At 41.4% G+C, this 27,416-nt stretch overlaps 1 protein-coding gene across 1 annotated transcript in view; it reads right to left on the bottom strand.

Moving 5' to 3' along the window:
- Positions 1 to 27,416, bottom strand: part of LOC133135509 (polypeptide N-acetylgalactosaminyltransferase-like 6) — a 163,135-nt gene that overhangs the window by 93,487 nt on the left and 42,232 nt on the right. The window contains exons 3-5 of the mRNA XM_061252557.1: positions 24,458 to 24,566; positions 18,041 to 18,179; positions 14,408 to 14,574 (exon numbers count right to left, since the gene is read on the bottom strand). Of these exons, the coding sequence (XP_061108541.1) occupies positions 14,408 to 14,574; positions 18,041 to 18,179; positions 24,458 to 24,566 (415 nt within the window). The remainder of the gene's footprint in view (positions 1 to 14,407; positions 14,575 to 18,040; positions 18,180 to 24,457; positions 24,567 to 27,416) is intronic.

Genomic DNA, 27,416 nt, shown 5'->3' on the forward strand with positions numbered 1-27,416 from the left:
CGCACAGCTCAGCCTGCGACACGTATGGTGGATGGGATGCATGATTATACAACAGCTCAATTAAGTGACACTTACTGTCCAGAAGAGAAGAGCCAGGCCCCCATGGGGTTCAGATACAGTAAACACAGCAATTCTAGTTGCCGCCATTTTATTTTTTAGCCTTGTTTATTTCGCTTGTTTCCTCCGTAGGATACAGTAAAGGGAAACATCTTCATCAGTAACTATGCACATGATCAGTCTTAACTAGAACATGGCTCTGTATGAGCACTGACATTGAATTGTTCTGCCATTTCAGTGAGAAAGAGCCTACCATTTGATCACAGTGTCATCCAACACATGCACACACATACGTGCACAGACACACACACATATGCACACACACACACCTTTCTTTATGAAGCTTCTCTGTTGGCCATTCTGCTAGAAGAGGGAAGCCACATATGAGCAAAATCAATCAAAAAATCACATAACTTATAAAAATATCAGAGACTTTAAAGTACAAAAGCACAAACCAATGTTGCTTTATTATAACTTAACAGTCACACTAAAAAGGGTTATAAAACAAGGCAGACATTTTATACAGATCAGTTTCTTGTAAGTTCAGAGAGAATTAAAAAATATAGTCTTTCCTTTTTGCATGTGTCACATATTGTATGAATTATTCATGTGAGTCTTTTGAATGTCACCTCAAATTTTACGATGGCATATCTTTTGCAGAAGCAGCACAAATTAATTATAAACTAGTCCTATACTGCATATCCATCAGCCTGTATAAAAAATGTTTTCCAAATGTGACAAAAATTGTTTTGCTCATATTTGTGTCATTAAACAGCAAACAAATACGATGCTAATGGAATGAGCTATGCTGAAACTGCATACAAAAGACCAAAAACCACTGTATTCATGAAGGACTGGGTAAAATAATGAATATATATTCAAAGAAAGTATGTATTAAGCCACTCAGAAAACAGCATGGTGCAATAGCAAAATATGTACAGACTCACAGAACATTACATGTGTCTAAACATGGGAATTAAGATGACTTACCGCAACTTCATTACTGTACTGCAAATTCAACACACGAGCCGTGCTTACAGTACATGTCATATTAATACAGCATACAGTATAATCATTTACTTGCATCTGCCACTGTAGTTAAATTGTAAAATAAATGAATAGTCTCATATATTACTAATTTATGTCGCTCATATCGGGAAGTTTACTAATGTACAGAATCTAATTTTGACTTTAGATTAGAAGGACACAGACACAGATGCAGACACCTGCACCAAGATGATAGACAGCATTTTACTGTTAAACTCCAGACAGAAGAGGATAAGAAGAAAACACACTGCATGAATTAATAATAAAATAAGATCTGAAGCTCTTCCGTCTTGAATGTAAACGAAGACACCGCCCCGGGTTTATTTATAATGTTATATCCCTTTACACCATTGTACAACAGAACAAAAAGAGTACATCAAAAGCCCTCAATCCCGCTTCGGTTCACACAAAGGGAATCATCGCGCTGTACAAACATTCGCTCTCTCAACAATTTGGATCGTGGAACGTGAAACGGGAGAGCCAGCAGTTAAGCCAGAAACTTGTGTTTTCTTTGAGGGACGTGATTAGCGCTTTTGTGCCGAGCTCCAGCTGGACAGCGTCGCCGTTTTGGGTGCTGCGCGCTCCCTGCATTGTTCCAGTAATGCCTTTGTCTCCATTCTAATGAGACGCTCGCGCGCCTCGGCTGCCAGCCTGGCATTAGCGTCTGGGCTGGATTTACTACGAGAGTGCCGCCGTTAGCAATTAGCTCTCCATTACACAATCAGCCTGATTTAGAGCCGTTCGCACATGATTTGCTTAACAAATGAGGCATTAGACTGCGATGTTGCCGGAGTCAACAAATGTGAACGTACCGACGGTCCAAAGTTTTCGTCACGTGTGACCTTCACCCTTTATGAAGGTGGTGGAGGATGCACTGTACGATTCATTCAGCTAAAAATGAGCAACACATCAATCATCACTGATCTCGCTTTGAAAAGCTTGAGAAGCCAAACTTATGTATGGACAATAAATAGTTTTTTTTTCAATATGTGCCTTGGTGTTTACTGTGAAACAAATGCAAAAGTGTAAAAACATCATTTTCAGTCTAGCATGGTAATGTTAAGCGTTGCAATAAAGCGTGGCACATTTTTCAAAGGAATAACAATGGCTTTGTATTGGCATGCTGTGCCATTATTCTATAAAGAAAATGAATACCACTTCTCTCTTTCCAAAAAACAATACAGTGACAAATTTAAAGGGGGTGCTTTAGACATTCCGTGGAGTTTCAGTGGAGAGGAAATCCATACAAAGATATGTTATAATAACTGGAGACGGCCTTTTTCTTGTTTGCGGTTCCTTTGGATAATTGATCCTAATTTGGAAGGTGAAAAAAGGATTCTTTTGACCTTTGGCTCAGGAAGTTATTCTGTTTGTGAGTCACAGTGCACAGGCAATCTCTCACTGTGCATTATCACTGGGAGGAATATAGCCATGCGATGTCGCTGCCTTGTGCTATCAGTCACAGATTCCCATTAGGAATGTGCCAGTGATCTGATCTAAATTGATCAGGTATCCAGCCTTGGAGACGCTTTTCTATGGGGCCTGGTGTAGTGGTAGAACCCTGAAATGCATATTGAGCTAATGCTTGCATAAGCGCCAACACTGGGCTGCGAAAATCTACAGTGTGAATCAACCATTCTCGGCTTTCTGTGAATGAATTCAAGTGTACTTTGTGTTTGTTTTCAGACATGCATACAAATGAGTTGTTGGCATTGTGCACAGACAGAGGTGGCACCCCGCAGATGTTGAAATTAAAGCCTAGCTTCAGTGAATGCCCACAGCCACTTTCAGTCGCACCTCCAGTAAGCAGAGACAGCTCCGTTTTGGCAGCTCAGCAACTGTGGGCTAAAGCAGCTTATAGAGGAGGATGCTGCACCTCACCGATCAAGGCACGGTCTCAAAATAGTGCCACAGTCCAGTGTCAAACAGATTCCCTTTTATTAGTGTAGAGAAGCATTTACACTAACATTTTCAGGCATCTAGCAGACATTCTTATCCAGAGAAACTTACATAGTTTGCAGTTCTACACACTATCCAATTATACAGCTGGATATGTACTGAGGTAAAGCAGGTTTAGTACCCGTCACAAGGGTACAACAGCAGTGCCCTTCCTAGGAATCCAGGCTGCTGGGACCTCTCAGTTGGAAGTCCAGCTCCCTCCATTTTATTACACTCCTGCCCTATGCTCAAAATTTCAATTATCACCCATTGTGATGTATTATGCAGAAAACATAAATATACATGCCATTGCCTTTGTGTAGTCCGCCAGAATCAGCTTCACGGCTTTGCCCTCCCACCTAACATGAGCCTGACATTTTCAGAGTCTGACCAATTAACCAAGCGTTGTTGAAATGATGATTAATTCTTACCAAGTAAGGGATGATTAGTTGATATCATTAATTATGACTGATTCAGGCGGCACGGATGGTGCAGTGGGTAGCACTGCCGCCTCACAGCAAGGAGGTCCTGGGTTTGAATCCCCGTCGGCCGGGGCCTCTCTGTGCGGAGTTTGTATGTTCTCCCTGTGTCTGCGTGGGTTTCCTCCGGGTACTTCAGTTTCCTCCCACAGTCCAGAGATTGGAGAGTCTAAATTGCCTGAAGGTATGAGTGTGTGAGTGAATGGTGTGTGTGCCCTGCGATGGACTGGCGACCTGTCCAGGGTGTATTCCTGCCTTTCGCCCAATGTATGCTGGGATAGGCTCCAGCCCCCCTGCGACCTTGTTCAGGATAAGCGGGCTAAGATAATGGATGGATGGATGGATGACTGATTCATATTTATTACTCACTATCTGTGTTATGCCTGTTCTACAAACACTGTTTTGTATATGAAGCCTGTAACCTGCCTTTGAATAACCGTGATTTATCATAAAATACCTTTCTGAAATTTCAAAACAGCTCCCAATACGGTGCTATATACTCTAATCTACTGTACACTCTACAGGAGTTACACAGTGAACGAAAGGTAGGTAGGTTCCAAAAAGCAGCGCCACAGAGAATACATTAGTAAACTTCAATTTAATACAAGTGTACCCAGCACACAATTGAGCTAAAAGCATGTTCAGTGGGGAAAGGTGTAAGAGCTTTGCTGACTGGTAGAATATGTCTTAGCCGAAGAACTGATGTGTTGTTCTCTCACTCCGCACAGGAGCTGCTGGTTCAGAAAGTGAAAGAACATGACAAGTCAGAAAGAGAAACATCGATCAGCTGTCACGGGTCTCGAGGCTGAGTGATTACGCATCATCAATACCCCTGACAATGAATACCATCCCGCTCTACCTCCAGGTAATTATATTACAAACACGCAGCACATATAGCGTGTGCATCCGGCTATGACACGACACCCAAATCAGATAAGTATTTAATTATGATTGAGAACGGGAGTGGTTCTACTTGGACAGAGCCAGACATGGGATCTGTCGCTCCGGCAGAAAAACACCAGGTTTCTGTCACACCCCGCTGTGAACACAGACACATCCCTGGAACTTTGCCTGTGAGTGGAAAGCGCTGAATTGTGAACAATCAGTCCTGCGCCATGTGGCCATAGTAGAATTGAGATTTATCCTTGTCCTCAGAAAGCAGCCAAACAATGAACGCTGCTTTAGATCCCAGCAAAATGCATGATAAGCAATGTCGCTGAATCGTAAGTGATGCTGAGCCATGGAAATATTGGTTATCTTTAAAAAAACACATAAACCACATAAAACAGCACAGTGGGTATAACCCTTTAATGTCAAGGACCTCAAAGAACTGCACTTCTCCTCGACAAAAATACCGCACTATACGCACTATACCTGTACTATGCCCAAGTGTCTCATTCAGTAGAGAGCATCTTTGGAGAAAAAATACACATGGGGAAGGAGTTTCACTGAGACACCCTGTATTGCTACATGTATTGCATTTCATCCTGGGATTGAAGTCCAAGAACCTGGCCTTTGGACAAGGTTGTTGAGCCCCCTTTTGGACACCGATGATGAGGGGGGAGAAGACTCAAACACAGAATAAACGTGGAATACGCCATATTCGGAATAAGGCCTTATTCTGGGTATTTAATTAGAACATGCTGTATACATGACCCATATCTTATTCAGGGTATTGTCTTATTCTGAATAATTTGAGCGGCCGTATAAATGTACCCAATGATGATGAATGAAGAGAGGACAAAATAACAGACAGACTTAAAAGTATAAAATAGGGAAAGGGCAATGGTGTCAGATGCACATGACATCCAGGAGAGGAGGTCCGTAGTTATTTATGCCTGACAGAACCCAGGGCTGCGGGTTAAGCTACGGTAATTGCTTAGAGGACTGGGACGGCATCGCATCTGCCCATTGGATGACATCTTTGACCCCACAAATGTGTGTACAGGTGGGGTACAGAGAGGGCCCAAAGAACTGCCTGTTAAAAGCTGCCTGAAAGGGTTTTGGAGAGGTGACCCATGGACCAGCCAGGCGTGAAAGGAGAAAACTCACCTATTATTGGGCGAACAGCAGATGCCATCACACGCAGGTGGGCAGATGATATTGGGGGCGGTCGGCAGGTGTGGGGAATGTATCGTGTGTGCTAAGCTGCAGGCCAGGTGTGCCAGACACCGACGGAGAGAGATCAGGGCCGAGAAAGACCAGAGGCGGTCAGTGTTCAACCGCACGGGACCGGCGTGGATGATGAGACTGAACTGGGAAACTGGCAAGGAGCAAGGACCTGGACAGGCCTGGTCACCGGGGAAACGGTCATCAATGGCACGGAGCAGAAAAGCCAAATACAATTTCTGGAAGCAGCTGACACAAGTTATATGGTTATATGGAGGAATACGGTTATTCATATGTTAACTGCAGGATAAATCAGCATAACAGGTGAAGGGAACCATGTGAAGGGCTGTCTGAAAAGGCATCTGCAAATCAATAACTCAGCATCAACTTTGAGGTCAGAAAATATTTTGGGATTAAACACCATTTGTCACTGCTTTTATAAAAAAATGTGTTTGCACGCAGGTTTCAAACTATTACTGTTCAGAACACTTCAGTGCATGCGAAATGACTACTACTGCGAGATTATGCCATCAAAAGCTTCAAGTTGCTTTTTACCTATGTGAATGGCAGTGATTTTAATTAATTCAGGTGCAAAAAGGGCTTTCAAGGTTTTTGAGCATTGTTGCTTTACCTCTCCCAAAAGAACTTCAGAGTTGGCCAAATAATAAATTAGCCTCTTCGTTGGGGCATCAAAAAAAGTCTAAATGTTCCCTGAACTCACTCCCTTACATCTAGTCCGTCTGCATTGCAGAAGAGTGATTGTCAGGGTCACATCTGCAGAGGTTTTAGACTGATAATATATGGCTAATATTGCACACACATCCTGCAGTAATGAATATAAAAGCAGGAATGTGACATTGGCAGCTAAAGAACCGATATAAGAGCTCCAGTGACTGTGGTTTATTATTGCTACATTAAGAGGGAATGAATAGGGGGTACTCTGCTTCCGTCCTTGATCTCAAGAGTACTGATATCTGAATTATAAACTGCAGAATTGAGCAGAATTTAATCAGGAATAATTATATCTGTATTTCCCATGGTATATTGTAAATCGCCCACCCACAGAGCCTACAGACAGCTCACTTTAAGCCCATGGGAAACTACATATACAACTCATAATAAGGAATAAAATGAGTATTTTACAAATGCTATCATTGTTGACTATCATAAGATTAGCTGCAGTAATAATTATTATTTTGCTTGCTCCATTATTGTTCAGCAAGCCAGCTACTAATGTAATTGATGGGGGCCATTCATGTTCTTGTAAACACTTCTGTTTATTACTTTGAGAGTGGATGTATTTCTTCTAAATGATTATACAAAATATAGGTTTGAGCATAAAATCATCTGATTATTTGCCGGCAATCTGATCTGCTGAACATCCCCAATGCTTTGGAGTTATTATGTCCTACCCCGGGGCACAACTAGGACTTATGAGGTCAAGAGACTGGGGTGGGTCAGGTTTGTCTTTTTTTATTTTATTTTGTCATTTCATTGAGGATGTATTTCAAATGCTGTACATATGCCCATAAATTACCAAAAACATTACAGGCCATTCATTCCCCCCTAAATTAATTACAACTGATTTTCTTACCAAAGAGCAAAATAAAAAAAAAAAAAAAAAAAATATATATATATATATATATATATATATATATATATATATATATATACGCTTTTATTTTGAAAAGGTACAGAAAAAAATAGAGAGGATATGACCTCTGTGTTCTCTATGGTAGTAATGGCCCTGGTTCAACCACTTCGCTTTCTGAAGAGCAGCTGAAATGAGTCACTACTCATTAATGGAAAGGTCGGGCACTTTTTCCTATTGACAGGATGTGTAACGTGTGAAGGATTGATTTTGCTTTAACTTCCGCGGTGAAGGCGACAGGTCACAAGGTGAGGGAGGTGACAAAGCCAGCATCAGTCGCTCTTTTACATCCCGTAATCAATCCAATCTCCATCCATTCGCCGGAACACGTGCCGTTCTCCTTTGCAAAGGCAGCAGAAACACAAGGATGTCTTATCTCACTCTCCCTCTCTATCCCCCCCAACCCCCCCCCCCCCCCCCCCACCCCACCCCTCACACACTCTCTTTCTTTCAGATGCTGGTGATTTTAACAGGGGCCAATTTAAATTCAATATTTTAATTAACAGGTCACAGTAACTTTAACATGGGAAGCCAGCGTTCATCAAGGAGGAAAATGAGTGAATACTGGGTAAAAGACCATGGCTACTACACTACATGTTATACTTCATTATACTATACTATACAATGTATATTGCACTATACTATTTCACAGAGAAATCAGGGCTATGTAGAGCAATGGCATGGGTGCCTGACTGTCATTTTATTTTGAGTATTACTGCAACCGATGCCGTTTATGAGGTATGACTTCACAACTTAGTCCTGAGATGTTTCAAAATTTGTGTACATCTGCGTACAGGTTTCAAACTCTCACTGCTGAGGACACCGCTCTGCTTGTGAAATTACTAGATGTGTCTTTAAGTCTTCTGCTTGGTATATCAAGCACACCAATGAAAACCTAGTTTGTGTACATGCTGTAGTGTTAGCACATTAAGCAGGTAAACGCCTTATGAATATGCATGTATACATGCACATGCAGTGCACATGGACCCACACTCACACACACACAGACACACACACACACACACACACACACAATCTGCTTACGGGACAATTTGTGTTGTGCACTGGCAGCAGAATATCACCCCCTCCTAATCTCCATTACATTGCCCATTTGAACTATATCACATTATATTTGCATGGATTCACATCAGATTCATACAGTGTACCCATCATAAACCTCCCCATGCTGCAGCTGTATGCCATATGATTAGAAATGCATACTACTCCAAATGCCGCTGAAATATGCAACAGCATTGCAGGATGTAGATACTGTAATGTTTTAGTTTTCCCTCCCTGAAGCCTGAAGTATGTGGCAATTAGGATGTGTTCATATGTTTATAACAGCTTCTGTAGTCAAAACAAACTATTAGCAGAAACAAGCTTGAAGCACTATAACAGCAAAAACTAATTACCTAAACAAACTCAGTCAACATTTATTACTTGGGAATAGAAAATGCTAAATTTTCTTACCATATGCCTAACCATAAGAACCCAGCTAAGTAAGTCTATAAGGGCCAGTAACTGCATACTTGCTATAAGCATGAGCTGAGAAGCTTGGAACATCAATGTGTACATATTTGAGCGGTGAAAGCTTGGGCAACTATGTCCTAGGTGCTTTTGATCAATCTGATAGGCTATGATTAGTGCAACACACTACATTGAAGATGAGATCATCATATTTTATTCTGTTATTACATTTTGTGGCTATATTTATTTTCCTTTAACTATTCTGAGAGGGCACTCCTTTATTACTGTAAATTTGATTGAGCACTGTATGGTTATATTTGAATTCTACAGTAGCTTTTAATATGGCCTGTGGCTCATAAATAGCTCATGGACAGAAGGTTGATCCGAACACAGTTCACATAATCAGCCAAGAAGCGGCACAGCTGTTACAGTACAAGCATAAAACTCTGACGATAAAAGTAAAAAATGCTGTAATTAACCTGTGTTCATATGCTAATGGGACTCCTGGACAGGGGATAGATTCAATTGACCTGCTAAAACAGGAGTAATTACAATCTTCCAATCTTAGACACGTAATGAATGAGGAATTAGTGTATGAGGAGTATACTGGTTTTATTGAATCAATGTTCTGATATGTGTATATAACCATATTTTATTATATTAATAAATAATTAAGTGGACACTAGTTTACACAGCAAGTTTACTGAATGTCATAAATGAACACAAAAATGCTCATTTCAGGTGCACACGTACATATACATAAGTACATATCTGTTTATTTAACTCATATCGAGAAAATGTAGAACGACTTTGAGTCTGGAGCATAAAAAATTGATAGTAAATTCTGAAATCTTATCTTCAGTCCGGCATGCTCTGGTTAAATTAGATGCCTTAAGGAATGCTCGAGCCGTTATATTATGGATTTTTCAGTCACCTTGATTTTACTCTGTGCTTAGATGATAGGACTATTTCAGACAAATTTAGTTCACTGCATGGAAATTGCAGAGTAATTCACGATAAACAAGATTTGAAAGTGGGTTTTAAGTAAACAAGTTGGTCAAGTTATTGCAAGAGGTAGTATTGAGGATGTCAATTTGGCACTGCAGTAATAACTAAAGTCCTGGCACATGCTGTAGCCATGCTGAATGCTACCACAATTCATACAGGAAAAAATAAAGACTAAATCGATACAGTATTAGCATGCTTGTAGACATCAACATTATTCTTTATCTTCTTCAAAACCAAGAACCAAGAGCTCTAGCACTGTAGGAACATGCTTTCACTATTGGAGATGTCCTGCCATGGACAGATTCAGGGAAGTGAGCGTGGGGAACATTGATACTTGTGTGGAGCACATTCATAATTGTGTGGAGAACATTGGTACTTGTGTGGGTAATTGAGTAACACCACCACTGCCTCTCTCCCTCTACTTACATCCAAAACCTGCTTATTGCATTAATGAATCCCTAAGTCTTTTTTTACAGTCAATCACATTCATTTCAAATTGAATGAAATTGAATGTCTCGAGAGGTTCTAAAAACCAACCCGCCAACTGTCAAATCCGTCGGCCCTATGTCTGTAAACCGCGAGAATGAAAAAGGCATCCCCCGCATCCGGAGAAAAAATAAACCGGGCCGACTCATCCTCTAAAAGGCCGGTTTGCCCTCCCCGTGGCGGTAAGGCGGAGCGGGGGAAGCGCAAACGCTGTGGCAGCAGTTTCTCTCCTCCTCCCGCCTCCTGGAGAGGTCACCTTCCGCGGAGGCCCCCTGAGGGCAGAGGACGTCTTCCTGCCTCCGCCAGTCGTTGCGGGACCCAACCTTTCTGTCTCTTCTTCGCGGCTAATAAATGCGACGGGGCCCCCGCCTTGCTTTAGCGGGCTCCTTGGCGTCCCTTAAAATGTCACAGTGAAGGAGAGCCGAAAGTAGAATTCTTAGGGTTGGCGTAAGGGCTTTCTTAATGCTACGGGGAGCGAGCCGAAGTGGGCAGCAGGACAGTGCGGAGTAATGGCTTGTCACAGTGGCTGAGTGCAAACTACTGCTCGCCGGGCTGTATACAGGCGGCGCAGGAGGCTGCGGTGTAATTGCAAATCTGACATGATCCTCGGGCAGGCCGCACCCGGGGAAAATCAGCGCCGTGACGACATCCTTTCTCTCTGGGTTCCGCGCGCGGAAGCTGCTGGAGCTCTAGTGTCTGTATCACAACGCCGTTATTTTACAGACGGCAGCAGGCCGTTATAATGAATCCCAAGGAATACCCAAACGTTTCTCAAATGTGACCATGTATTCCGTTCTGAATGGTAGGTGCTCACAGTGAAAAATCCTTCTTGCTATCAAGGTGTTATTTCCCTTTAGCAGGTCATTTTATTTTCATTTCATCTCCAAAAAAAGTGTGATGTGTCACTTAAAAGCAATACCCATTGGCTGCTAATCACAATCATTTCTCAATTTGAACCAATTTTACGGTGTGAAAACCCTAAATAAATTATAATTTACACTTCAGCACAACTGATATTAAAACATCAGTGCATTTTGAGAGGAAAATGCAAAAACCTAGTTGCCTTCCATGAAAGCTTGCCAAAATAACAGCTCTGGTTTCAATGAAGCCGTAATTCTCCAGAGACGGATACAGATATATTTCATGCAAGTTCCAGAAAAAAAAAAAAAGTAATCCTCGTGAAAAATCTCCGTCACCTAACTGCACATCTCTAACTAATGATGCTTTGACTCCGGAGCCTCCTTTGTATATCATTCACTCCTGTCCACACGCTTACGGAAGTTTGGTGTAATCATGGCCCGTCAGTCAGCTTGGTGCAGAGGCATTGCGAGGCATTATGCATATTCCACACTTGGCATGTGAGCGATAGATCTGGATCCGTCTGCAAGCAGCCCACCTGTCTCTGACGTGAGCTATTGCCGACCCCAGAACTCCATTTGACTTCCATGATCGTTGCTGCCTGAAGCTGGTGCTCCGGAAAGTAATGAGGTTATTCCAGGGTGCCGTTCGGCATTTCGGAGCCGTCTTTTCCTTAATGTCACGGCTTTGCTTCCCGGAGAATGATGCTCATCTTCGGAAGACCTTCGCTCCCCGCAGAACTAAACACACAACTTCTTTAAACCGCTCTCAATGGAAGCCCGTTCAGAGTTCATCACAGGCCACGCACTGACGGACAGTTTTTGGGAGTAACTAGCGAATTCAGTGACAAAAGTAAATACTGATATCAGGCCTGGATTCAAATAGTATTTGTTTTGGATTCAAATACTTTTCGGATCGATCTTGCCTGGTGCATTTGAGCCTGCAGGGAGGAGCAGGTGGGTGGGGGTTACACTTTTGGGATCAATACAAATTTGGGATCAAGGGAAATTTGTTCCAATACACAAGGGAAGGATAGCAAATGCAGAAATGTATTTGAATGCAAAACAAATACTATTAGAAAGCAGGTCTGACCGATATACAGTATATGGTATATTCCAGTCGAATATGCATGTATGGGAACCGGAATCATACATGCTTTGACAGATGTATCGTAAAGACGTATCGTTTTTTTGGCGGCCATGTTAACCACCCTCCACTACTCGGCTTTCAGACACTTCATCTTCACACTGCATTGTTTTTAATTCCATTCAACCGCCTCAGCACATCGGTTGTCAGAAATAATCTGAAAGATATATGAAACCGGTAATTATCTAAAAATGTGTTTTTAACATTTTATGGTTACCTCTTTCAGAAGAGCAAGACTCTGTGACATCAATTATTTTCCCTGTGTTGAGGAGAAACCGAGTTGTTAATTACAGCGACGTAGGCACTTTCGTAATGCATTATGAATATCGCTTCAGATCTGGTGAGGTCTGGCAGTACTAAAGAGGTGGACTGTCAATTACTCAGTGTATTGGCCAACTTGTTTTACTGAAGAAAACCCTTTCCCACCCACCATTTCCATCTTTTTCAGTGGGCTGGCAAGGTTAGAAAAAGGTGGCAAACCAAATCCTATAAAAAAACAACCCCGCTGTCCTCGTTATGAAGACAACTACTGGCACGAACACAAACAGGGCCCTGTCATGAGGCCTGATGCATTGGGCAGCACACTCAGCCGTGTGCTACGCAGCACCAGCTGTGACCATCTGGTGGTCCACATCGTCCGCCCACCGTGTGGACACACATCACAAAGTGTTCACCTCACTCATACGCTGCCAGAGCCGACTCTGCTCCCATAACAAACACGTCTTCGTCCAAATTGGCCGTCTATTCACTAAAACCACGTCCCTGTAGCACCCGACTGTGTGAACGCGGACACGCGTTTCTCTTTTCCACCTTAGCTCAAAGCCGTTGTGTAGCCTCTCGCTGCGAGACTGCTGTGCGTTGGCCCGATATTTACTGTTACGTGCGACAAATTACGCGTTGTGCCTCTTCTAAGAAAGAAAATCGAATTGCCTTTTGATGAGAGCTTTTCTTTCATTCAGCAAACGTAGTGACCCAGTTTTAACACAATACTCTTTACATTTCGTCAGTTCCCTTTTGTAAATATTAAATACTGTTTTCTAAGAATACTCCCTTTTGAGAGAATGGCAGTAGCAGCTAAGGTGTAGTGCTAAATCAATTGATCAATGTACACTCACTAAGCACTTCATTAGGTATTTATTAGACTTTTTAAATTCATTTTAGCCTATCCACATTGTGTGTTCACAGATGTTCTTCTGCATACCACTGTTGCAATGTGAGGTTATTTGCATTACTGTCACCTTCCTGTCAGCTTTGACCAGTCTGGCCCTTCTCCTTTGACCTCTCTCATTAATTTATTTTTGCCTGCAGAACTGCTGCTCACTGGATGTTTATTTTTTCCACCATTCTCTGCAAATTCTAGAGATTGTTGCGTGTGAAAATCCCAGGGGATCAGTAGTTTCTAAGATACTCAAACCACCCAGTCTGGCAACAATAATCATTCCATGGTCAAAGTAAATTAAATCACATTTCTTCCCCATTTGGTCTGAAAAACAAACTCTTCACCATGTCTGCATGCTTTTATGCATTTAGTTACTGCCACATGGTTGGCTCATTAAATATTTGCATTAATAGGCTGGTGTACAGGTCTACCTAATAAAGTGCTCACTGAGTGTATATACTGTATGCATCCTCTTATGACCTGAGAGACAGGCCACATAGCTCATCATCTAATTCTAAAGAAAGCGAAAGAATGATAGCTAGCTCAAGAAGTTCCAGAAACACTCTTATGCCATGCTCCAAAAACCGAAAACGTAATCAGCTGCCGGAAGAAGTTGAATCATTTAAGTAGAAGCCAGTTAACAGGGGACACCGGCGGCTCAAACTTTGTTGGGCTGTGACTTATATTAGATTAAGTTCTGCGAGGGGAGAGAATTGTGAAAGCAATCACTGATTGACTGATGCCATAGGCAAGGAAATAAATACGCACAGTACAGCCAGCAGCCATTTTGAGCTCCCTCGGGTCGGGAGGGACAGGCAGCCCAAAGTGAAGCAAAGGCGGAGGCCGGCGGAGAAACGAGCAGCCATGTCGTAGTCAATAACACAAGGACACAGAGGAGAGTGAAGAGGCTGAGACATCGCTGGACAGAGCTGAGACCGGAGCTGAACACCCCAGCATGGGCACCCCAGCCTCGTAAGCACCGGACGAAAAACCACGTCTAACCTCTGTCGCTGAAGTCGTCGACGAGGACGATCTCGGCAATCAGGTGATCGGGCGTGCGGTTGACGATGCTGTGTATCGTCCTCAGGAGAGATGACCAGCCCTCGTTGTGGAACGGAATGATGATACTAGTGTTGGGCAGGTTTTCCAAATAGCGCTTCTGTTTGCAGCTGTGTAAGAAAGAAATGCCATTCAATTAGCACTTTTTGTAACCAGCTATATGAATCTGATTAGCCATGACGTACCGTAAGACTGCGGATCATAGAATCTAACCACCATCACACTATGATTAATTCTGGGACACAAAATTGACAATATACCAGTCATGTGATACCCTGTTAAAATTACAATAATATGATTGTGTAAGAACTTAGAAAAGGTTTAATACGTTTAATAAGTAGCAATGTGAATGCCTCATCCAATTGATCTTATTTTAATCATCCCACACACGAGCTCTTCATGTTTAACATGTCCTGTAAGTTACTCTTGCATTGCTGGATCAAAAGTGAAAAAATCTCCAGAGAGTTATATCCTTCAAGCAAGGCATGTAATGTCCTATATTAGCAGCCTTACTTACAGTGACAGAATAACAGATTCTACTTGAAAGTTGAATGTACTAATCAGTTAAATATCTGTGCTGTGCTGTCTTTTGAGGCTTTTGGGAAATGTAGGCATTTCAAATAAAGCATCTCTGCCTTTCTGTGACTAATAATATATCGCTCTGACCCTCAAGACAATCAAGAATAACGTTCAATGATTCTTAATATAGACATACAGAAACATCTCCTATTTTTTAATACCTTACAATTCTGCAAAATATCATTTTTATATTATGATTTATATATTATTTAAGAGAACACTCTAGATGTTATAAATTGACTAGATACAAAATGTGTTTTTTTATCTACTTTTCTTTATAGTGTCTACTTATTCAAGCTTTTCAAGTGTCAAATTGTCGCCTCACAATCATCAGAAAAAAGATTTTCTCCATGTCCTGTATGCATTTTGCTCTGTTTTTAGGAGTACATGCAGTCAAATTTCCCCCTTTTGCCCTGAAAATATTTTAGGAAACATACAAAAGTAAATATTGCGGCTGATGCTCCTGAATTCTGATTACCCGTTAAAACAGGCAGACAAATTAAAAGGGTCTTTCAGCAAGAACTCATTGCTGAACCTCTGATGAGTCACTTCTCTACAGATGTGTGCTGAAGGTAATGGCTCACTAAATTCATTGTACTTGTGAGGACACACAATAATGTTACGTCAAACAAAGGTTTAAACCACCGTGCTTACCTTTCTACCTTTCTACCAGAATTTTACTTTCCTGCATTAGCTGTTCGTCATCCCTTTCTGCTGGCTGTGAAGCCTCATGGGATTTTGGCCTATGACTATTTTTGTCTTGCTTTGACAGTAATCCATCACATTGGATTTCTTTAAACATATATACCATACGACTACTGTACATTCGTATTCTGTGATGAAGACCAATTGAACAGTAAATGATTTCACTCGAAAAATCTGAATTACATATTTAATGAAAACAAAAGACAACAGTACGACAAATAATACCTCCCTGTAATGTGTCCAGAAGCAATACCCTACTCTTTTTTTCCTGCACTCTCGTCATCACAACTTTTTGAAGTATACATTGAAATATTGAAATGTATGTCTGAGGGCTAACTCATATATACGTTTATATGATTGCCTTTCCTTTCTCAGACAGCATTTGACTAATCAGCTGCCACATTGTGACTTCAAACTGCCGGGCTGGTTCGTGCTGAGACAACGATTCAGACAGTCCCTACGAGCAGCATTCCTGAACAGGCACGCGATACCTGGAGCTTTTATAAAGCATTAGAACAAAGCTGCCTGGTATTAAATCTGATGTGTTTAGTAAGAAGGAAGGAAACGCAGTGTGGGTAAGTCATAATAGGCATAAGTACATTCCAGCAGGGGAACAGCAGCCTGCAGCATTGGGATAAACAATCACACGGCAAACTGCTTTCCTCTTTTTTTTTTTTATAAGTGTCATGACAATAGCAATCACGTTACATTGTGTGAGTGTGTGTGTGAGTGTGTGTGTGTGTGTGTGTGTATTGTGTGTGTGTATGTGTGTGTGTATTGTGTGTGAGTGAGTGTGTGTGTGTGTGAGTGTGTGTGTGTGTATTGTGTGTGTGTTTGTATTGTGTGTGTGTATGTGTATTGGAGAGACCCATACAGACACTCTAGACCAGGGATAGGCAAGACGGGCTATATCCGTTTCTGGATTTCAGACCAACTTCTGCTCTTAATTATTTAATTAGCCCAATAATTTATGTGATCTGTCCTTTTCAGCTACATTCTGTGATATAACCAGCAGCTGATAAATGTTTTTGTCTTGTAACATTTTATCGTGGTCTAATTAGTGAATCAGTCATGGTTCATATGGCTAATTCGCTGATTGAACCTGGGTAACTGGTGGCAGCAAAATCTTGCATACACACCGGCCCTCCAGGACTGGAGTTAATCCTGCATACACACCGGCCCTCCAGGACTGAAGGTAAACCTGCATACACACCGGCCCTCCAGGACTGGAGGTAAACCTGCTTACACACCGGCCCTCCAGGACTGGAGGTAAACCTGCATAAACACCGGCCCTCCAGGACTGGAGGTAAACCTGCATACACACTGGCCCTCCAGGACTGGAGTTGCCCCTGCTCTAAACAGAACACATTGTGGATTACTACCAGTACCTTGCAAAGAGTATCTTATTATATATGTCATATTTGCTTATTTGAAAATCATTATTCTGTAGCAGTAATTGCAGTGTTTCGCCTTTATAATGACCACCTGAGTCCGCTACATAAGCTAGAGTGGATGTGCTCAGTAATAATTATACATGTGGCAAACAATGTCAAGAACCCTACAGTATGTAAAGGTGAATAAGATATGGATTTAAAAGCAGATCCAAGCAGATCCTCTCTCCCCCCCCTCCCTATCCCCCCTCTCTCTCCCTCCCTCAGTCCATCCTGCTTCTCATCCATTTGTGATGCACGTGAAATTGTTTTCTGTTTCAGCTTCTGTAAGTAGCACACCAGACCACATTTGGTCTCGACTGTAACATTGAATGATTTTAAACTCATTGAAAATGTATTCAAGGAACCTAAAAAGAAGGTATTCAAGGAATTTTAAAAGAAAAAGAAAAAACCCCTGAAATAAATAGCTTTTGTGTGAAAAGCTAATGGCATGGCTCAGGAGAGTTCCCGGAAACAATCAATGTGTGCTCTGAAGCCTCATGTGAGAATAATTTGGTGTCAATCTATGAAATACCTCATCAAGAAATCCCATGCAACATTCATAATTGCTTTAATGCAGCGGTACAAGTAGTGCTGCCAATTAGAACCAGCACCTTTGATCTGGAGCGTGGATGTGTGTGGGACAGTGCTGCTGGCATGCAGGCCCGCTATCCCAGGTGTATAAATCAACAGAGGCATGCTAAGATTTACGCTGGACATTTCATTTCCATTATTGTCATTATTCATTACAGGTACGGGTCTCTGGTCACATTCGTCACAGGCAACAACACAGCTGTCCGGCGGCCATTAAAAACAGAGGCAGGAGAGAACCGGAGACCCAGGAGCAGACTAATGAGCTTACTTTGGGTGCCGTATATCTGGCAGAGAGCGGTCCAGGGCGATGTTGTTACTGACGTAGATGTTGAATCCGTTTTCCTTGTACGCAGAGTCGTCACACTCATCTTCAGCAAGAGGGTAAGGTTTTCCCTGTTCGCCTTTACCTGAAAACAGACAAACAGGAGTACAATTATCACCTTTACCTGAAAACAGACAAACAGGAGTACAATTATCACCTTTACCTGGAAACAGACAAACAGGTGTAAAATTATCACCTATACCTTAAAACAGACAAACAGGCATAAAAGCATTTTTGGTGGAATGCATTATACTGTACAGTGTGACAAAGAACTGAAGCAATCACAGAATTTCTTGAAAAAAGGTACAGTCTTTCCTTTCTGAAGTATGAGACATGCCTTGAGAGAAATTAAAAGACAAAATCAGCACTTGACAACGGACAATGAATCACTGCAACTGCATCAGGAATCTGCAAACTAATGAATGTAATTTTGTTATGCCCAAGTCTGGCATTCGGAACTTGAATGAAATTTTAGCTCATACTGCGTAACAGTCACCCTTAACTTTGATTTACAAATACAGTTTGTTGAGTTTTTGTTTTACATCAGCACGGACTCAGCCTGAAATAACAAGGGGTATAATTATGGACTGGCTTCAATCAATATTTCAAAACTAAGGGCAAAAGTAATAGCTGAATCCAGGCCTATAGCTTATGCATAACATATTATTATCATCTTGATCTTGATTATCATCTTATTATCATCTTGATCTTCTATTCAATGAAGCTGATTGCTGTTAATTGGAAAATCATGCTGTATTGTACAACATCCATACAAGTGATGGACAAAGGTTCACAATGAGCACTGAATACACAAACATTTAAAGTATATTTTCAAATGCTCACATTACAAAAGTACAGGTAAAAATCCCCCTCTGACCTTCATCTCTGGATAAAGGAGTAAATAGCCCTGGGTTAAATCCAAGGCCCTGATTTGGACTTGAAATCCTGCGTCAGGGACTGAGTTATTGACAGACATTAGGCACCACACATTACTGCCACTCAGCTGAGATACTGCCCACTGTAAATCAAAGCCTCCGCACGGCGGCGGAGAAAAAGACATTCCGTGTCACTGGAGCTGCCAGTCAGACACGGCGAAGACTGGCAGCGGCTTTTCAGCCATTCGCAACAGCTGCATGCAGGACGCAAAAATCATCCATTTTGATCCAGGACACTGAGGGAGAGAAGTGTACGCATTAATGCAAGCATCTGTATAATAGTTATTTGAGTACACCTATGACTATTCAGAAATGCAAAACCAGCCGTGCGTTTCAGCGGGAAAAATGCATGGCCATTTTTTCATGATTTAGCAGTAAAGACATGAATTCTGTGATATATGCATACATTCTTCAGTGGAACATTAATTTCAGGGGAGGAGGGCCAAATTATCAGCAGGCGATTTAGGTATTGGAAACCAAGTCTCTGGACCGTTTAGCCAATCAATGACATACAGTATTAAGGGCTTAAGTGATGAAACGCTTAGCACTTGACACAACACGAAAGCCAGTGTACTTCACAAGTACAGTTTGTTGACTTCACCAAATCTAACTTTCCAAAGAGTATTTGTGAAGAAAAACAGTGTTTCATTGTGATGCATGGTTAAGGACAAATGCTGTATGAATTAAATCCTTCTCCCTGGATTCAAACAAGCAACACTTTTTCTTGACTCACAATTAAAACCAAGTGTCCCCCCTTGGCAAACTCTAAAAACACACTGGCCCTCCAGGACTGGCGTTGTGCACCCGTTTTATAAAAACTACATCCTGTGAATTGCTGATGTGGGAGAGACAGTAGGGGTTGTATATTTGAGACAGAAATCTGGCCACAATCTGATGCTATTCTATTTGTTGTTTTATTAACAAGCCCTTCAAAGAATTTAGCATGTCCGTTTCCTCTGAAGCACTGATGCCAAACCGCAAACAAGAGAGAGAGGTGGAAAAAAACTGCTCTAGCCCTACACCAGAAAAACAGATACAAAGTAAAGGCTGTATACACACAAAAAATGGCTTCTTTTCAGGAGCTGCTCAGGAAAACAGTACAGAGAGACATTTTATTATTTTGGCAGGCCATGGAAGTGAAAGTAGCCATGGGCAGTCCTGTCCCATGAGGCTGTGTGGAATATGGAGTTGGACAGGGGAGTTGGGTGGTTGGTTCCTTGTTTGTTTTTTCTTGTTCTGCTTGGACAGGTATGCGTATTCACTCCTGCATTGGTCGAGGGACAGCGTTAAAATGTCTTATCATTGTGCCACAATGCTGCGTATTGGCAAAAGGTGTCGGTGTGTGCGTGTGTGCGTGTGGACAGTAAATGGGTGAATGAGAGACATTAACCGTAGAGTGCATTGTGAAAAGCTCGACATAAATACAGGCCATTTCATAGCAAGAGAAGTGGGAAGATATATACATGTATAAATAAATAAATACATATAAATAAATAAACCAGGGTGAAAGGGTGAAAGCTAGAGAGCATAAACTTTATTTTAATCATATTCAATCCAGTTACATCAGATAAAAATATAGCAGTGATGCAATTTAACAAGCTCCAGGCATCAAAGAGAACTGATCTGTGGAGCACAGCATGTATATTAAAAAGCCATAATGTTAGAAATTCTGCTGATGTATTAATTATTTACAGTTTTTAGGGAAAAGGCACTGCATGTTAAATGTGCATTCCCAATAAAATAACTGTAAACAATCTACATAAATGATTATCCTGTGCGCAAAAAAAATGTTGCTTGCTTGAGGCTTTAAGCTTTTCTTCTCAAAAAACATATTTGCAACAATGTCTCTGTAAAAAGCCCCATACAAATGCAGTTAAATTGAACTGAAGTTGGTGATGTCAATATAGATGTCAATATAGCTGTAAGTGGCATATCACAGAAATAAATGTATCTCAATAACCCGATTAAAATGCCACTAGTTAGCAAGTCAAGTTTAGCTTGAAGCTTTTTGAGGTTAGCAGACTCATATTTATATTCATTTTCATTTCATGAATATTTTAGCTGACAGTAAATAGTAAATAGCGTCCAGTTTCAGAATAAAACAATGTGATGTTCTCCATGTGTGCATGTTGATCTATCATTCCTAATGATGCGAGCTTAGACTGCTTTAGGTAAGGTAAACTGCTGGCACAGCAACATTTAGCTGTCTTCAATACTGAGATTTCATTCAACAGATGCATGTTGCTTGAAATAACAGGGTTTAAAATAAACTGGGCATGACCACAAATTGCTTGTTGCCTGGAGTTGAGAAAAATAATGAAAAAAAGATTTGTTCTGTTCTATGTGATTGATATGTGGCATTAAAATTAACGAGCAGAACTCTGTCACCGTACACAATGCCACAAACTGCAACAAATACCCTATTTATTCACCACTGCTCTTGCAAACGTGTATATACAAATCATTAGCTAAAATACAAGACTCCATGTCCTGAGGGAGTGATACAAACAGCCATCACCCTGCCCCATCACACCACAGAGCTGCTGTTCCCTGGTTTAATATACAAAAAAAAGTTTTATTTAAACACAAATAATGAAATATTCCAGCCCATCTACAATTAGTGAAATAAATGAATGATCAATTTAAGTACAGTAACTGACAAGGGGACTTCTTTACAACACAGTTCTTGACAGTTAGAAAAATTATCTGACAATTTTAACGACTGTTCTGAATGATTATTTTCTTATTTAAAAGACTATTAATTTATCATGATATAATGTCTTTGTAATTCTATATATATGGCTGTCAGAATAAACCTACGCATGTACTAGTGAGATTAAAAAGTAATCCCAGTACTGAAAGTGCTAATATACATTGAACATAAAATGATGATAATGCCTTGGATTCATCAGAGTCATTCATCAGAGTCATTCCCACAAGGACTCAAGCAGAGATGAATCAGCCAGATTCAGGGACACACAACTACTTGAAGTCTCCAAGGGTCAAGGCTGTGTCTCTTTGCCTATTAATGTGAATAATTACTTCATTCATAATTTAACTTGGTATACTAATGAGTCACAAAATTAATTTAATTCCAAAAGCCGTTCTCTGAGAATGTTCCAGAGAACATATATTCCAGCATTATTTTCTTCATATGAGATAAGCAATTCCAAAAATTACCCATTTAGGTGAAAAGGAATAGCTGCTACAATGTGAATCTCTGAAACATAGATTTATAAAAGCATCATTTATGTTTTGCTAAAGTGACGTTTGAAAGATGCGTTATTGTATCAGATCTTCCAGAGCATGTGCTACATAAAGAAAGGGGGTAAAGGTGACTTGGTGCAATCACTCATCTACAGCAAATGTGGAATGTCTTTGTGATCTGTGAAAGCATTTAACTTTGCCTTTGTACACAATTTAATTGAATCTAATAATACAAATAAAATAAAAAAACCAGATATTGAAGATGTCCATTATTATATACAGTGTATTGACCATCAGCTCATACACTACAACTTTCTTTACAGAACACACATAACACCTTAAAAACGTCACAACATGATGCATGTTCATTCTGCGATCTGTGAGTCCTGCCCTAAGGGGTCCGTCTTCCTGCATATTTTTTGGGATTGACCCGCTGCGAATCAGTTTTGGAACCGAGTGGCCGCAACCTTATCCAATATTCCTGGCAGAGATATTCCACGCTGTCCCAGAGTCATTTTGAATGAAACTTGATTTATCTAAATTTTATCAACTTCAAACTCAATCGCTCAGATTCACGGGGCTAGCCATAGGAGATTGGATGCCTGGCATTCAGCAGCTGCAGATGTTAGGTCTTTGTTTTGATTTTGGGTGTTTTGTCTGGGTTATGTGGTTGTTGTGTTCCTTGGGAGGGGGGAGGGATGGGAGTCTTCCTGGGTGGGGGAAAGTGGGTGTTTTTGTTTCCTATATTGACAAATCAAAAAAAGAAAAAGTTGATTGGCAAAAAAAAATATATATATACACAGTACAATACGTTCATGGAAATAAGCGTAATAGTATTATTCCGCAGGTGTTCCAATGTCCCTGGGCCTTTTACATGAAGTCATTACTGTCCATTGAGGCAACGATCCATTGCAAAGCCCAGCAGAGGAGCAGGCACTGTTCAGAGTTGTGAAAAGAGGGTGAATAAGGTGAAATAGTTCAGCCATGGCAGTGCAGCCATCTATCAGGCCCTGGAACCACGAGGACGAAGGACCAGTGGCCTGTGTCACTTACAGAAAATCTTACATATCTGGCAGATCCTAAATTAAACGATTAGCTTCAACAAGTATGTTTCAGCAGCCGCAGTAATAAATTAGATCAATACATGCAATACACATTTTAATATAGCCGACTAAATATATTACAATATACGTGAAATGTGCAGCGAACGACCCTGTAAATTCTCAAACTACTCTCCTCTTTCTAACTGATTTAATGTTTTAGCAACTTCTTCCTGTAAATGCCTCAGGCAACCACCAATCACAGAAAGGTCGTAAGCGGCTGGATGGTTTGTAGTGTAACCAGAAGGGCAAGCTATTGTCTGTGCACTATGCTGGTGCACTGTAAATTCAAAACGTGCCCGCTCATTATTCTCCCACACTGAGGTCAGCAAGAGCGCGAGTACCACCTGTCTGGACTCCAAACAAATTATATCAGAGTCCTTAGAGCCTGCCTTTAGTGTGGCGATAGAAGGCAGCAAAATATGTAGACAGAGGACATGCACTATATGTAGTATAGCTGTCTAGCCCCGGGAACTGTTACTTATGCGTCTACCTCACTTACGATATTACATATTTTATGTTCAAGATGCCACTGTACATCACTTGTACCGCACACGTTATTACAGTACGAAGGCTAATTCATTTTCAGCCAATTTCGAACTGGATTTTAGCCAACTACGGAACATATGTCATTCAAGTCTCTCCACACTGTCTTACCAGCTATTAAGCTAGCAAGGAAGCTAATTCCATTAACATACAGAATATGCATTTACAGTGCATTGAAAAATAGAATAGTCTTTCTTTTAAAATTGTGCAGAAAATGACCAGATGTGTATGATGCACTAAATATCAGCTAGTAAAACTACAGTACAGGGGAAGGCTTCAGTCCACAGGACTCTCTCTGCCTCCACACACAGGACTCACTCACTGATTGGCCACTAGCGGCCAGCCTGGGCCAGCTCTGCAGGAAGTGAAAAAGAGCCTGAATGTGGGGACACACTCTGGAGGAGTCACTCACTGATATACTGGACCAGCGCCCTCCCCAATTCATGGAGGGGGCCGCAGCGCTGACGAGGGCTTGCTAGCATGACGAGCCACTTCCAAATGGGGAGGGGAAGTGTGGCGGAAAAGGGCTGAAAAAGAGAAAGGCCCGCTATCTGTGGAGGATGTGCTTTACATACCCACACGCATTTCGTCCCGTCTGATGCTCTCGCTGTCGTGCCAGTCCCTCCGCCGCAGGCCGTCCGTCCAGACGGATACGTGTCCTTCGCTGGGGCCAAATACAAATCCCTGAGGAGGGGGAAAATGTTGTTTATCATTACTGGTTCTCTAAAGATGAATTGCTGCTCGTCAATGTAAAATCCCCATTGGGGCGACATTGGCTCAGGCGGTAAGAGCAGTCGTCCGGCAGTCGCTGGTTCGATTGCGCCCTGTCGAAGTGTCCCTGAGTAAGACACCTAACCCCTAAGTGCTCCTGACAAGCTGGCTGGTACCTTGCATGGCAGTCAATCACCATTGGTGTGAGTATTAATGGGTGAATAAGAAGCTTTGGATAAAGGAACTATATAAATGCCAAGCTTTTACCATTTACCCAAAGCTATGATATAAAGGGAAACTAATGACATCTACATCGTTGAAGAGTTGAAGCAACTATCATCGGGATCTTATTGCAATGCTAGCAGAATGCACAAACACACAATGTAAAGCAAGGCTTCCTTTACACAGTATTTACCACATTGTGACCCGATACCACTGTGACATTTCCACCATTAGATGAACGCGACAGACATTTCCATGGCACAGACTGTCCCAATATCATTTAAAGTGAGTGCAGTCTTATTGCTCTGAGAGCCCTTTCACCCACAGCAGCCTGTTTGCACACAGAATGCCGATAATGGAAGTTAAATGGGACCGGAGTGAATCAGAGACGTTTGATTGATGGCTTCCTCCTGCTGAGGCAGATTTGCAAACTAATGCCGTAGCAAAAAAAAAGAAAAGAAGAAGAAGAAAACATTGTGGCCAGGTCGTATGGGAATCTGCCTCGCCCTAGCTGACAAGCACAGGTGGACTTCTTCCAATGTAATTACTCTAATTATTCTGGAAAGAAATGCATTAAAGAAATCTATTATTATTTATATAATGGTCAAACCTTTACTTATTTATTGGTTTGTTTACTTGTTCATCCATTTTGGCATCAGTTCCATTATATTTGAAACACATATCCCAAGATGGGTTCTGACTTCAGCCGCAGGTTCATTACACATGCAAGCTATCTGGGGTGTTACCATAAAACAGGGAGCATGGTGCACATTAATATCTCTCCAGCCCTGGGGGAAATAACATTCAGTGTGAATCGTGTGGCTCCCCTCACACCACAGCAGACCTGGGTCCTTGCAACTGGAAGAATAGTGGATATGTAATTCTTCTTGGCATACGACAGACTATCTATGTACTATTATCTGCATGCTGAAAATCCATTTCACTTCTGAAACAATTTCCACATCAATATGCATTACCACCCTAGTCACGTGTGTATAAAATTGTGGTTTATTCCCACACACACAGAGGCACATGCGCACGCACACACAGACACACACATAAATAAAGATCCAATATTCGAATCCTCCTTAGACAAATAACTGAAATAAAAACACAGAAAGGTGATATCCTAAGCTCAAGCAGGTAGTTCTAACACCAGCAGTGCTGGATCTTTGGACCGTTTTGTAGTTTTGTAATGGACATAAAGCTTTTCCTGGCACAAAACAATAATAAACATTCAATCATCGGAAATCTTAAGTAAATACTGAAACACACTTTGGCCTCTTCTCACCAAGCCCATGGGCCCAGATTAGCCAGGGAAAGAGATTCATGGGGAAATATCACAGCAGCACTTCTTGCAAAATGAGACATGGCAGACAGCACACATATTTCCCTTCCCAAATCTGCACCCAGTCTGTCCAGGGACTTAAAAAAAACTGTCTGAAAACCAGCAAATCAGCTTTTTCGCTCTCCACTTTACCCTGAGAAAATGACAAGTTGCACGAAAATTGTCCGTTCACGCTTGGCGAGCAAAAGATGCAAGGAAGATGGTAAGGAAGGCAGAGAACTGTGCTGGATATCTTTTCAAATTTACCTCACACAGATGTTGCTTTAAGCATATAATTTAAATCTGGGTTTTAACCTTGGATAAACTGGAATAGCTGCATCCAGTGGTATCTGCAATTCTTCCCTTCTGAGTTTTCTACCTTCTGAGGTGGAATCAAAGGTTTTCAGCTGTCAGTGGGTTCATTTATAGTAATAATGATAACAATAATAATGATAATAATTATTATACTATTTGCTTGTATTAATATTATCCATATTCTTATTATTATTGTTGTTGCTTAATGTAGAGATCAATACTATAGCTTTTCAGAGAGGCTAGTGGAGAAAAGAGAACTTGTGGACTGGCTAAAACTGCAGGCATGTTAACAAAAGCAGAGTGCTTGGATGGTGAGATGGGCCATACTTGGCACTCAGGGAAGCAGCGCAGAGTCTCACAGCCTGCAGTCCTGGGAGCAAATGAAAGACTCAATTCTGCTTCTCAGGTGCCACTGCATTGAGCAAATGCACTCAAGCATAATGGGGAGGTGTGTGAAATGGCTTTGCAAGGGCTAAAGATTATCCATCGCAGAAGGGGTGGTCTATTTCATGTCACGAGGACTTCAGTCAATGCAAAGTCCCTGGTCCCCTCCTGGGCAAAATGAGCAGACTGGACTCAGGGCCACGTGCCAACAGAACCAAAATGGAGCCAGTCAAAAACATCAAGTGGCTTTTCAAAAGGCGCTATGCTTGCTAATGTACAATTTGGCTACTGTCGATGCTCATCTCAGCACTGGCCTAAAAGCAATGTGATTTTGGCATAAGTTATTAACAGAGTCCATTAAATAATAATAATCTGGTAATTCAAGGACTGAAGGAGGGAAGGTGAAGGTCTTACAGGCAGCACAGTGAGGACACAGTAGCTAGCATCAGTATTGCATTATTTATTTTTATTCACAGAATGCACACATACAATCAAGCAAGCTACCCTGGGGGCCCATTCTGTGATTGCCCCATACTGGTTGTTGAGTTGGAATTAAGAAACTAAATGTACACTCA

The sequence above is a fragment of the Conger conger genome, chromosome 8 (genome assembly GCF_963514075.1).
Source record: "Conger conger chromosome 8, fConCon1.1, whole genome shotgun sequence".
NCBI classification, from domain to species: domain Eukaryota; kingdom Metazoa; phylum Chordata; class Actinopteri; order Anguilliformes; family Congridae; genus Conger; species Conger conger.